Source organism: Miniopterus natalensis, chromosome 19 (assembly GCF_054644295.1).
Source record: "Miniopterus natalensis isolate mMinNat1 chromosome 19, mMinNat1.hap1, whole genome shotgun sequence".
In the NCBI taxonomy this organism is placed as follows: Eukaryota; Metazoa; Chordata; class Mammalia; order Chiroptera; family Miniopteridae; genus Miniopterus; species Miniopterus natalensis.
In genome coordinates, this window is record NC_142099.1 from 17,342,436 (window position 1) to 17,356,340 (window position 13,905).

Here is a 13,905-nt window from a genome sequence, read left to right on the forward strand (position 1 = left end):
ATGGGATATTTGTTCCTAATTAAGTACCTAGACAATTAGAGGCCCAGACCCCCCCTCCACCCTGTCAGTGTCCAGAGGTTACGCATATATGCATATAAACTCTTTGATCAATCTCCCCCCACACACTCCGCGACTCCAGCCTTCCCTCTGAAATTCCTCAGACTGTTCCACGGTTCTTGGTCTCCATTTTGTTCATCAGTTTATACCTTTTTTTCTTGTCTGACTTGCTGATTCTAATAGCTGCCTTGGGCGATACCCAAACTGAGTGACTGAGGGCTATCAGACTTCTCAGGGTTTTTTATGTTCTCAACCACGCTGCAGACGTTTTGAGGCCGTCAGTGGCTAAAATACCTGAAAAGTGGGCTCTCGGGGTCTTCTACTGAGAGGGGCTGCTGGAGCCGGCAGAGCGGAACGCAGCCCCCGAACCCACACCCGCGTGAGAGCGGGAGCCTCGCAGAACGGTCGGGGAGGGGGCGCGGGGCAGAGGCGCCCGGGAAGTACTTCCACAAACTACCGGGACTGGCGCGCTGTCACGTGGCCAACGCAGCCCCACGCGATCCGTGATGACGCCACCGCGTCGCTGATGCTAAATCGTGGTGACGTCTCTAGAGCGCCAGAACCCGCTGACAATCAAACTGTTCTCCTCAGGGTTCTCCACACTTAACTCTTCGTTCTTTCCCGTTTTAGAAACATGAATGGGCTGCCCCTGTTCCCTTTTTTTGTCCTGTTCTCGCAGAGGCTCACAGGTTAGCCTCAGACAAGATGACTGACTAGTTGGCCGTGCCCCAGAGGGGACGGAAACAGCCGCCTCTTGAATAATCAACTTCCGATTTGGAGCCCGAAGATTTGTATGTCACATCCGGGTTGGGGTCCGGTTCACAAAGGCGGCGGAGCAAACGAGGTCAAAGTATAAACACAGGGTTGTCCTGGCAGAGAGGAAGTGGCGTCACTTTTCTCGCGAGAGTTGAGCGTTGCCGGGAGGCTCGGCGGGCGGGGCGGGGCCAAGCTGGGTTGGGCGGGGCTGAGGGAAGAGGGCCGCTCTGGGGGCTGTGACGCTAGGCTCGCGAAGGTTCCAGAGGCGCCGCGTGCGGTGGGCGGGCCGCGGTGTCCTGCAGGGTCGGCAGTACGTTCGGGCTGCGGGCGCTGCGAGCCTCGTGGGCGCGGCGTCTCCTGTTCAATTCCGCTCGGGGCTGTAGCTCGTGCCTTGCCTACCCAGCCGGACCATGGCTTCAGCCGTGGAGGAGGTAAGGGTCCCGCCTCACCTTCCTCAGTCGCCCCGTCGCTGTAGCCCGCCGCCGCCGCCCCGCTTCCCTTGCTCATTGCCCTGCGGCCGCCTCATTGGCGGCTTCCTGCGCCGTCGCTTCCCCGCGCTTCCCCGGCCTCCCGCCGCCCCCTGCAGCGGCCTCTGAGGGAAAGTTGCGCGCCGTCCCCGCTCGGCCCCGGCCCGGGTCTCCCCGCGCGCGGTGCGGGCCGGCGGGGTGTGTCGGGGTTCTCGGCTGCGGGGAGTGCGGCGGGCGGAGCGAGCTGGTCACTTGGAGGTTTGCCTCAGGCCCCTTCCGCGCCCGCTCTTCTAGCTCGGGGACGTGACGCTTCGTTAAATTAGGGCCAGTCGCGGGCCCCGAGTGTCACTCCAGGGCAGGTGGGAAGGCTTTGGTCCCAGCTCTTTAATTCGCTCAGGCATGTTTTCTCTGCACGCGCGAGCAGCCGTGTTATTTTGGGCACTTTGTTGTGCTTCTCTGAGAAGTACCCGTGTCATAGGCTTGTGAAGACCGAGTAATAGTTCTGTTTAAACGGTGCTTGGGGAACAGCCACCTGCTATATGCGTAAAGAAATAAATTGGAAAGTTAGTTGTAAGTAGTGGTGGGGAACAGCCTTTTCCTCTTGTAAGATCTATAAACTGAACCGAGGCCGCCTAACTCTTTTGGAGACTTAGTTTCGCAGTTACAGCCTGGGACTAATAATACTTGTGTTGCTCCTTCCCTGGTCTAAGTTGAATGTCAGTATCACAGTGAGGTGTTGGATGTCTACATTTGTTTCTTGGAAATCTTTTCCTCAATATGATCAAAACAGGAATCTCAGATTTGACTTTTTGACATCTCAGACTCAGCTTTAAGTGAAGAAAAAGTGTGTGTGTAAGTATTATGCTGGGTAACTTGCCACAAGTTTATGTTATGGGTTAAAGAGGCCTTGGGGCACCATGTGCCCTGAGGAAATAATCTCCGAAGTAACTTGACAGTCATAAGGATAGCTCAGTATTCATCCTCTTCAAAGTAAGGACTTTCTTTTTTTTAAAAATTGATTTTTTTAATTAATTGATTTTGGGGAAAGAGGAAGAAAGAGTGGGAGATGAAGGAATGGAGAGAAACAGTGATTTGTTGTTCTGTTTATGTGTTCACGTGCCCTTGCCTGGGATCGAACTCGCAACCTTGGCGTATCAGGATGACGCTCTAACCAACTGAGCTGTGCAGCCAGGGCTCTTTTTATTTTTTTTTAAAGTTGATTTTTAGGGGGAGAGAGACATCAATTTGTTGTTCCACTTATTTATGCATTCATTGGTTGACTCTTGTATGTGCCCTGACCGGGGATGGAACTCAAACCTTGGCACATCTGAAGATGCTCTAAGCTACCCCAAGGGACTTTCTCAGTTGGGGTACTTAAAAATAAACATTTAGGGATACTTCACGGGGAATTTTGTTTTGTTTGAGATAAAATTCACTGTTTTAAACCATTTTAAAGCATACAAATCATTTTAGTATATTCACAGTGTTGTAAAACTATCACCACTCATTCCAGAACATTTTCATCACCCCCCAAAAGAAACCCATTAGGGGTCCATTAAATAGTCACTCCCCATTTCTCCTCCCGCAGCAACCACCAGTCCACCTTCTGTCTTTATGGATTTGCCTGTTCTGGGCATTGCATATAAGTAAAGCTTACAATGTGTGGCCTTTTGCTTTTTGGCTCCTTTTCACTTAGCATAATGTTTCCAAGTTAATCCATGGTGTAGCTTTTATTTATTTTTATGATTGAATAAATATTCCATTGTATGGATACCACATTTTGATTGTCACTTCATCAGTTGATGGACATTTGAATTATTTCTATGCTTTGGCTGTTATGAACAAGGCTGCTATGAGTACTTGTGTATAACTTTTTATGTGGACATAGGTTTTCAGTTTTCTGAAGTGTATGCTATACCTAGGAGTGGAATTGCAATGTCATATGGTAACTAACTTTAAGAAACTGCCAAACTTCTTTCCAAACTTTACATTCCCACAAGCAGTGACTGAAGGTTCCCTTGTTATTTTCCTGGTGTTTTTGTTGTTGAACTTAGCCATCTTAGTGGGTATGAAGTGGTATCTCATGTGCATTTCCTTAATGACTAATAAATGAAGCTGAGCACCTTCTCATGTGTTTGGTGGTTTGGGCATTTGTATATTTTTGGAGAAATGTCTATTCAGCACTTTCCCCATTTTGAGGCACTTTGATTTTAATGCCTCCTAGTGTAGAATTTGGAACTAGATTAGAAGATAAGTTTGAATGTGTTTCTGGGTGGGGATAAAAGGGATATGTGATTTTGCATAAGGAAAACAAGTGAATGCCAAGATAAATTAGATGAGAAACTGCTCTATCTAAGGCAGGAAAGGCACCAAAGGGATCACTATTACTGTGCATGGAACAGACTTACAGTGGATGCACCGTACATTTCTAGTACTTGAGAGCCAAAACTGGCTATAGAGGGCCTTAATTCTCAGAGTTCTTTTTTAGAGTCTACTTGAAAAAGGATTCCTATTCTAGTCAAGAAGTAAAACCTCTTGTTTAGATTTGGTACATTTTTTTAAACTAAATTTTTGGGAACAGATACACTAACTTTACATTTCAGTATATTTATCATGTTGGTATTAGAATCAATGTGAAAAATTTAACCATTTTAATAAAAAAGATTGTTTTGAACTACAACATTTTGGTGTTATGCTCCCAAGATGAGTTTGCAATTTTTTTTTTTTTTTGTCCTAGTAATATGAGTTTGTAGGTCTTGTAGAATATGGACAGGAGACTGGGCACAGTTGAACTTTTTATACCGTGTTATCAGTTACAGATGATGAAGCAAGGGCATCTGAGTTAAATCAGATAAAAGCATTAATTTTTCTGTTACTGCATTTTTATACGACTTAAGAAACATTAGATCATCTAAACTCTTCTTCAGATATTAGACTGAGTTATTTAAATGTATTTATATTGAGTTTTTTATATGTTCTCAGGCTATCACATAAGCACCTTCCTATCAAGTTGCTAGTATCAAGCCAGAATGTAAAGTTATTTTAAGAAAAACGAATCCCTTATTTGTAATGTGTCAGAGGATAACGGAACATATTTTAAAGCCCATTAATTTTCCAACGGTGTCTTTAGCTCTCAAACTTAAAAAAATGTTGGCTCTACCTCTAGAAAGTAGTAGACTTCAGTAGGCGAGGTACTGGCATGAAGAAAGAACAGGTGACTTTTTAAGTGATCAGGAAGGAGTATGTTGGATTGTTTGTCCAGGTTTTTTCTCTCTACTGTGCAACGAAGTCCCAGACTTTCAACCGTACGGTTAATCCTGGAGCTTCAGAACAAGACTTTCTTAAAAACAGAGATCAGCTTTTTGATCTTTTGTCTTAAAATTTTAAACTTTTTAATTTTAAAATTAAATTTTAAGGGGGTGTAATATTTGGGTATTTAGTGAGGGAAGATCAGTAAAGAACAGTCCCTGACAGAAGTTAGATAACCTCAGTGAAGTTGCTGGAGCATTTCATCACTCATCGTGAATTCAGTTGTCTTTTTATTTTAATATTGTTAAAATTCCTAGTATCTGATGACTAGGATTGCATGTTATAAGGAAATCTATAAACTTTTCTTTAAAAAAAAAAAAGATTTCTTCATCTCCAATTGTTAAATTTTCATTTAAAAAAAAAGGAAGCTTGAGTTATTTACAATTCAATAGGCTGGAGGAAATTCAAATTGCTATCCAACCCAAGAAAATTTAAATGAACCTCTTCTTAGTTCTTATTTCAGTAAACTGAAATGACCAGTAGGCACAATATCAAGTTTTTATCTTATTTATCATAGCTAACTATCTTTTACTTTAATACAGCTACAGAAAGATCTAGAAGAGGTGAAGGTTCTGCTGGAAAAGGCCACTAGAAAGAGAGTACGTGATACTCTTACAGCTGAAAAATCCAAGATTGAGACAGAAATCAAGAACAAAATGCAGCAGAAATCACCGAGGAAAACAGAACTTCTTGACAATGAAAAGCCAGCTGCCATGGTTGCTCCCATTACAACGGGATACACAGTGAAAATCAGTAATTATGGTATGAGGCGCTCCCCTACATACAGCTTTTTCTGCCTGTGAGCAACCAAGTCCTCAAAAGTGACCAACTTAACAAACTTAATTTTTAAAATAGTTTTGAGTGTTTGTTTTAGTGGCTTGAAAGAGTGTACCCATCATTTATTTAATAAGATGCTTTTTAAGAGATAAAAAAGGAAAGTATACATTCTAGTAGCTATTACCAGAGCAAGCTGATTTAGTACAATACGTAGCAGCGAGAAGGAACCTACTTGCCCAGCCCGCGTGCTTCAGCAGTCGAGCATCAACCTACCATCCAGGAAACCGAGGTTCAATTCCTGGTCAGGGCACATGCTTGGGTTGTGGGCTCCATCCCTAGTAGGGGGTGTGTAGGGAGCAGCTGGTCAGTGACTCTCTCATCATTGATGTTTCTCTCTCTTTTTTTTCTTCTCTCTCAAATCAATAAAGACATACTTTAAAAAAAGAAGGAACCTCCTTGGTGTATATGGAACACAGCTTTTGGTTGTGTTTGTTGAAGTGCTTAGATAAGTAGAAATGATCATGGAATTAGTAATCCAGCTTAATGGAGAATTACCAATATTTAGGTATAGGACAAAATTATTTCCATAAATAGGGGAAATGAACATTAAAGAATATATATTCTTTATTTTGAGGAATAAAAAGAACATGGACTTTGTATTCGGTAAACATGGATTTGAATCCAAGTTCTACCACTGGCTAAATGCCTAATTTCGGGTAGATTATTCAACTTCTCCATCTAGAAAATTTCTTAAAATTTAAGTTTTTCGTGTTTCTATTACTGGATTTCCATTTTCCTGAGTTTTATTATAAGCCACATGCACTTACTGTTTCAGAGATAATATCAGAGTTGACTCCTGTCACATTTTTTACTGTTTTTGTTACTAGGATGGGATCAGTCGGATAAGTTTGTGAAAATCTACATTACCTTAACTGGAGTCCATCAAGCCCCCACGGAGAATGTGCAGGTGCGCTTCACAGACAGGTGAGTTCTCATCCTGAGGAAGATGGTGAGCTTTAAGTCAGCAATTACCTTGTTACGGGCTCTTTTCTTTGCTGTATCTAAAATTCAGAGTTAACTATCCTACACACCTGCTTGAAGGGATGAGTCTTCTGTGGGATGACCAAATGGTCTTTCTGAAACAAAACTGGTGGCCTATTTTCACAAGAGCTAGACAGCACCTTTCATAGAACCAGAAAAGTAATGTGTTTGTTATTGTATTGTAGGTCGTTTGATCTTCTGGTGAAGAATCTAAATGGGAAGAATTACTCCATGATTGTGAACAATCTCTTGAAACCCATCTCTGTGGAAGGCAGTTCAAAAAAAGTAAGTCTGCTTTTTTTTGTCATTGTGAAACCTCATTATATTGTACTGGTCGATTTATAGTTGAGATGAAACAGAATTAATCCTCTGTCAGCAAACTATAGCATGTTGCTCATTTTGTAAATACAGTTTTGTTTGAACATAGCCACACTTATTTGTGTATGTGGCTGCCTAAAATATTTACTCTCGCCCTTTACAGAAAAAGTTTGTCAACTCTTGCTCCAGAAAAATAAATTATTATAAGAATATGGTTTAATATCAGGAGAGGAATAAGCTTTTAAAGTGGTTAAGGGTGGGACTTGAGTTCTAGTGCCAGTCTTGCCACTTAACTGGCAGGTCACTTAATACCTCTGTGTCCCAGTTCCTCATTTATATAATGGGAATAACAATTTATTTCACAAAGTTGAAATGATATTCTGAAATGAAATAGATATAAAATGTTTAAATTAGTGGTCGCTGTTATTAGAAGCTCTATGTGGTTTTGATACATGAAAAGTCTTCAGTACTAAGCCTAGTTGGTGTTAGTACAAGCTAAAAATAAACTGTCTTTTAAAAAACTATTACTTGCCCTTTTCACTGATTCATATAATCCCGTTTTTCTACCTGATTTAAATAAATGAGGTTTAATGCATCCGGTATATAGATGTGCTATTCTGCCACCTATTTACATAGAATTACATAGCAGCTTAAAGGTAACAGAATATAAGTTATTGATTAGCTTGGGTCTCACTGCTCACTTTTTTTCTGCTAATTCCATAGTTGAAGGATACTCAAAAGACTTAGATCATTGCTGGAGGGATTGTACACTCCTGCTCTTCCTGTTTTCTCATTACCTTCCAGACTCATTATCAGTGCTGCCTTACATGATTGGATTTTCTACCTCTTACCCTTCTTACTATGTTGCTCCACCCTTCACCAAAATCCAGCCATTCTTTTTTTCAAATGCAGATCCTCCTCCAGCCCCAATTAACACCTTCTTTGTCTTGGGAAGAGCACTTAGTATTTGAAGGTACTCTAGTTTTATCTGTTGCAGTCTTTCTTAATGAGTGTTCAGACCCTGGCTTATTCATAAACGCATTACTAGTTCCTAAAACAGGTCCTACACATTGAAGTAATGATTAGTGAGTAAATAATTGTCTTCTAAACATTCACGATTCTCTCTGTGTGTTCTAAGTTGTACCCATTTTCCCACTTTTCTTCCAGGTCAAGACAGATACAGTGATTATCTTATGTAGAAAGAAAGTAGAAAACACACGGTGGGATTACCTGACTCAGGTTGAAAAAGAGTGCAAAGAGAAAGAGTGAGTTCACTTTCATTTCTTTAAGAATTTTAATGTATTCTTTGCTGGGAGTATAGATTTTTAATAATTTGTCTTTATGGATAACAGAATTATACAGTCTGTGACTTGACCTTTTACCTCTCAATGTCCACTGACTAACCCGATTATCTTAACATCTGCAACTATCAGAACCTGCCGGAAGTGTCCAGCATGTTGTATTTGGTTGGCTGTTTTGTGCTGGTTCTTAATCCTGGGCCAGTGGTGCTACTCTAAATATGGTGCCCATTCCGGGAGATTCCATTTCAGTAGTTCCAGAGAGATCCAAATACCCTATGTTTTTTGAGTTCCACAGAAGTTTCTGATAATGTAGTTATGGAGTTTCATTGTCACATGTAGAGTGGAAAAGATAGAATATTTTTATCCTACTTAATGCTATTTAAAAAAAATGTTTATTGAAAGACACTTCCATTTTAGGTCACACATTCCCCTGCATTGGTAATGTACTACATGGAGTCAGTTAGCCATCCACCTTTCTCTCACTCCTTTCTCTCTGCATGATAGCCAGCATGCATTTGGGATGTGGTTGGCTAGAGTTAGGCACTCTCTGTGGAACTGATTTTAAATCTAGAGTGAATTACCAGAGTACAGGACCCTGTCTTACTATATATTTCCAGTGTCCAGTATATTACCTGACACTTCATAAGTGAGGTGAGTGAAGAATTAAATATGAAGTTAAGTGGCCTAGGTTGAACATTGATTGAACTAAAAGCATTGACTACATTAAGGACTGTTGTTTTTACCACCAGGACCATACCATAATCTCAGGCTTAGGAGTAGGGCTTTTCTAATTAAAAAAATATATGAACTTCATTGTGTGTCCATATGTAATATATGTTTGTGTTTTTCTCTAAAATTTTTTTCCAGGTAATATGAGAAAACATGCTTTTAAAAAATTAAGACCAGAAAAGTAAATGCTTATTTATTTACTTTTTCTGTTAAAAATCACCTAAAATCCCACTGTCCCAAGAAAACCCCTAGCCATTTTGAGGACTTTCCTTTCATAGAACCAGAGAGATGTGTGGGTGTATATTGTTTTCATTAAGATGAATTTGTAAGTGCTGTATTAATTGTGAGTATCTTTGGATACTTGATATTTTCCTCTTACCTCCTCTCCTCCACTTGCTATGTTAACAACCTTATATCTGTCTTTCCATACTTAGTAATCATGCATATAAAATTTGTCAGTAAATGGGATCATTTGTGTATACACACACATTTCTCCATTTTTAGATGTATATATATCTCTTAATTATTGTGGTGGTTTTTTTTTTAACAGAAAGCCCTCCTATGACACTGAAACAGATCCTAGTGAGGGATTGATGAATGTTCTAAAGAAAATTTATGAAGATGGAGATGATGATATGAAGCGAACCATTAATAAAGCCTGGGTACAATCAAGAGAGAAGCAAGCCAAAGGAGACACAGAATTTTGAGACTTTAAAGTTCTTTTGGGAACTGTGATGTGGAAATGGTGATGTTTCCAATAAGGACATGTTGGTGAGCTGCACAGATAAATTTAACAGATAACTTTACAGAGCCTTCTAAGTAAATGAATTCTCCTACTGGAGGGTTTATTTAAATAAAATATGCTTATTAAACACTTCCTCTAAAGATGGTTTCTTTAGTAAACTGGTCATTTTGTCCAAGAAAGGGTAATAATTGCATTCTCGTGAAATGTAAAGAAGCAAGTCTTACCTAATGAAAATGCCATATTTGTGTGTATTTTTTTTCAGCTAAGAGATAGGAAAAAAGTTACTGCTTGTTAAGTTCCTGACATTAGTTCTCACCAATGTAAGAATAAGTAAATAAAACTTGAATTTTTTTCAGAAAATGCAAATTTGTATCTGTGCTTCAAGGTTGCTGTAGAGAAGTTGATCTCTCTTTTGTTAGCAGCTTAAGTAATGCACATACCTTGCATTTTGATGCCCTAATGATCCAATCACAAATGTTTTTCTCTAGGTTTAAATATATTTACTTATGAGTAAATTGAAACTGAATCTGATATTGATAAGAATAGACAAACATCTTGTATAGTAACCAATTAGTAAGTTTTGCCATGGATCTGATAGCTTACAAAACAATAACCATAAGCCAAAAACAAATGTGGAAATCCATCTTTTCTTATTTTCAATAAAGTTAGGTTTTTATTCAGTGGAATACATTTACTATTTGTTTATCCAGGAAAAGTTAGGCTTTGGCGGGGGGAGGGGGGGGATTATTTATTTTAGAGGGAATTGCTGCCCCTAAAAACAGGAGTAAGAGCAAAAATGCCTACGACCTCCATCACTACGTTGTATTGGAGGTATCTGCCAATGCAACTGAAGTAGAGAAAATAAACACAGAGGGAAAATCCAAGATTAACCAAAACTACTATGAGAATTTGGTAGGTAACATTTAAAATGAATAAACAGCCTGTATATGGGCTAGTTGGTACTGCTACTGACCACATTAGTAAAACTCTAATTGAAGCTGTGATGTTGAAACAAGAATAAACTGACCAATGGAACAGAATAGAAAAAGACCCCAGGCAGAAGTTGTATTGAGCTTCACTTTATTGCGCTTCACAGGTTTGCATTTTTTACAAAATGAAGGCAAGACCCTCTACCAGCAAAAAGATTACAACTCGCTTTATTGCGATACTTTATTTCGGTGGTCTGGAACCGAGCCTGCAATATCTCCAAGGTATGCCTATAATAGCATTTCAAAACGGGGAAGAGATGGGCTTTTACTGAGATAAACCAAAAATAACCCGTATGTATACATTCCAAATAGCTGAAAGATTTAAATACAAAAATGAATCCATGTGAGTACTAGAAGACATGGATAGAACTCCATTATTAAAGAGTGAGGAAAGCCTGCACTATGTGACTTAAAATCTGGTAGTAAGGCTTAAATACTGGTTAATTTTTAACTACATCATAAATGTTTACATGGCCAAAAAATAAATCCCACAATAATAAAAACATGACACGTCAAGAAGATTCCAAAATTAAGAACAAGTTGTTCAGAGAAAAAGAAATGCAAGTGAACTTTGACATGAAAAGATGCCCACCTTGTTTAGAAGATAAATTAAAAAGCCCTTTTTACCTTTCATTGGGAAAACCCAAAGTTTAGCATACTGTTGAGGGTATGGAGAAATTCATATATGGGAATGGAATCAAAAGAATGGGAAGGTTAAAACTTGTGTAGAAGGGCAGTTTGTAATCTACCAGTTACATGTGCATTTATCATCTGACTCAATTCTAGGCTCTCCCCAAAGGTAACTGGCCAAAATTTGGAATGATATGTGCAAAAGATTGGAAACACCCAAATGTCATTTAATAGAGGACTAGCTGAATAAACTATGGTACATCACATGGGGAGTACTTAAGAGTCACACAAAAAATTGATTATTTCTGTACACTGGTGTATTGAGTGATCACCAGGATACAGGAAGTGGAATAGCAAAGTGCAGAATGCTGTTTCTGGTATACTTAACTGCCTTAGTGTTAGAATGGGTGGAAATGTGAATTTCATAAAGAAACTGGAAGAGTAAGCCCAAATTAATAAAAATGGTTAGCAATGGGAAAGGAGAGGTAGAATGGAAGCAGTATTTCTGTGAATGTACCTTTTGACATTAGAACCATCTACAATTTAAAGGCTAAATAAAAAATAACCCTGAAATTTACAACAAAACACCTAATACTCAGCAAGTTGTTATCAATGCACGTTGCTTTCAAGTGACTTTAGAGCATGGTATTTTGACTGTCCGTCGCTAGTGAGATAAATTAGATTGATGTCATTAGGAGCTAAGATGTTTACATGTATAAAATCAATATAAACTTTATATTTTTATCTTGAAAAAAATACCCATTTTTTTGCCCGTCCCACCAAAAGGGCCTAAAAGCTTACAGCAGTGACAATTCAGAATTCAGTAGTAGTCAGCAGCACCCTGAGTGCTCAGATGTGGTCTTTCCACACCATTGCGTACTAACAAGACCAGGGACTCTTGAAAAAAATGTCTGAGGCAGGAAATATAAAGGTAAGCCTGGGTTATCTTACGCCAGAAAGTGAGGAAAGGTCATGTATCCTGTATCAAGTCAACAGGATAAAGTACAGTGGGAGGATTAATTTGAGCCTCAAAATAATGTCTGGGGTGGATTGAAACAGAAAATCTACAAGTTTGGGATAGTGAAAAATTATTTGTTACCTTTGGAAGTTGCTAGAGCACCAATTCATTTACTCTGAAGACTGATAGAAAATCATGCATTTATCAGGTCTTTATTGTAAGAAATGTATTTCGAGTAATAACTTGTTGATAGGGGAAAGTTCCTTACAGACAAATTCCAGGTAATGCAGAAAAAATAATGGCATTTAGAGTATCACCATTGGAATCCTTAGTGATAGACAACAGGTTAATAAATGATGAACTTTAAATGTAGGGGTCAGAATGAGCCCCCTGATCAATCATCACTAGACGTTGGACAACCAGATATGTACCTTCTGATGTGATGTGACAGAGTACACAGCACACTTACAAAAATTCATTTCTAAATATTGGACCTGTGTCTAGTAAGCCTTTGGATATAACATCCAGTTGATAGGGACAGAGGGATAAGTTAAAGGACACATAAAGAAGCAAACAGCCAAATGTTGAACACACCACAGGACATACAACCTGGCTCCTCCAACAAATGAAAAGCATGGAGAAAAGAGACCTAGCAACCAAATAAGGATTGCACTTGGATCCTGACTCAAACAAAAAAGGTTGGGGGTGTCATCAGTGAAAGCCAGAGATCAGCAAATGTGATGTTCTAGTTATAATTTGATTAACACTAGTTTCTAGTTGGGATTAGCTACAGCATTCCAGTTTGTAAATTGTAAGATAAATTTAGGAAATACAAATTCAAGGTATATCATGACAGTTCCCTCATATAACTTCACTTCCACCACGTTCCAGACTCTGCTATCCAGCTGCACAGTAGACTTCTTCAGGATGGCCCAGGCCTCTCAAACACTGCATGACTGAAACTGGAACTTAGAGATCATTTCCCTAAACCCATTCTTTTCCCCCCATATCTTCTATCTGGGAGTTGCTTTCTACCATCTGTGTAGTCACCCTTACCACAAACCCAGAAAGCCTTTTTACCTCTGAGTTATAAGCAGTCTCTTAGTCTTGCCCAATTTTCTTTCCTAAATAATACTTAAATCTGTCCTGTCATCTCCTTTGCTAATATCACTACTTCAGTTCAGGCCCTCATCTACCTGAACAATTAAGACACCGTCTGGAACTGTTATCCTGTATGTAGCCTTTTCCTCTCATGGCCATCTACCACAGCTCTGTAGAGCAAGCTGGTGATGATGCTTAGAACTCCAATAGCTGGTATTTAAGTCTTAACTCCTTGTCATATGACATCTTCTGTGGTGTGACCCTTGTCTTGCACTTTGTATTGGATACATTGAAGTGACTAGTTTCACTCTTTGATGCCTCTATGCCTTTGCTTCCACTGTTCTGTCTGCAAAGAGTGTCATCCCTGGCCTCCTGATGTAAGTGCAGGTGTCGGCTCCAGGAATACTGTCCGGATGTTAAGTAGGTGCTGCCATACTACAATGCACGTTTTCATCACGGGCTGGTCACACTGTGACTGCACGAGATAACCTTTTGCTGCTTTTACTCATTTTTCCTTCCGGTGAGATAAACATGAATATAGAGAATATATACTACACAAAACTTTTCCTCCTTTTTTTTTTTTTTTTTTTAATCCTCACCTGAGGATATTTTTTCCATTGCTTTTCAGAGAGTGGAAGGGGGAGAGACAAACATCGATGTGAGAGAGAGACATCGACTGGTTGCCTCCCACATGTGCCCTGACTGGGGCTGGGGACTGAGCCTGCAA

At 39.6% G+C, this 13,905-nt stretch overlaps 1 protein-coding gene across 3 annotated transcripts in view; it reads left to right on the top strand.

Annotated features, from left to right (window-relative positions):
* The first annotated feature begins 1,074 nt into the window (after positions 1 to 1,074).
* CACYBP (calcyclin binding protein) overlaps positions 1,075 to 13,905 on the top strand; it is a 34,580-nt gene continuing 21,749 nt past the window's right edge. For 2 of the 3 annotated variants that reach the window (XR_001603854.2, XR_001603855.2), the window contains exons 1-7: positions 1,075 to 1,244; positions 5,132 to 5,351; positions 6,254 to 6,350; positions 6,593 to 6,692; positions 7,893 to 7,990; positions 9,306 to 9,526; positions 10,597 to 10,711. Coding sequence is in view for 1 of the 3 variants with exons in the window: in XM_016221572.2 (XP_016077058.1) it covers positions 1,224 to 1,244; positions 5,132 to 5,351; positions 6,254 to 6,350; positions 6,593 to 6,692; positions 7,893 to 7,990; positions 9,306 to 9,462 (693 nt within the window). In the remaining 2 variants the exon portion in view is untranslated. Of the gene's footprint in view, positions 1,245 to 5,131; positions 5,352 to 6,253; positions 6,351 to 6,592; positions 6,693 to 7,892; positions 7,991 to 9,305; positions 10,016 to 10,596; positions 10,712 to 13,905 lie in introns of those variants that run through there. The other variant, XM_016221572.2, reaches the window with a different exon arrangement.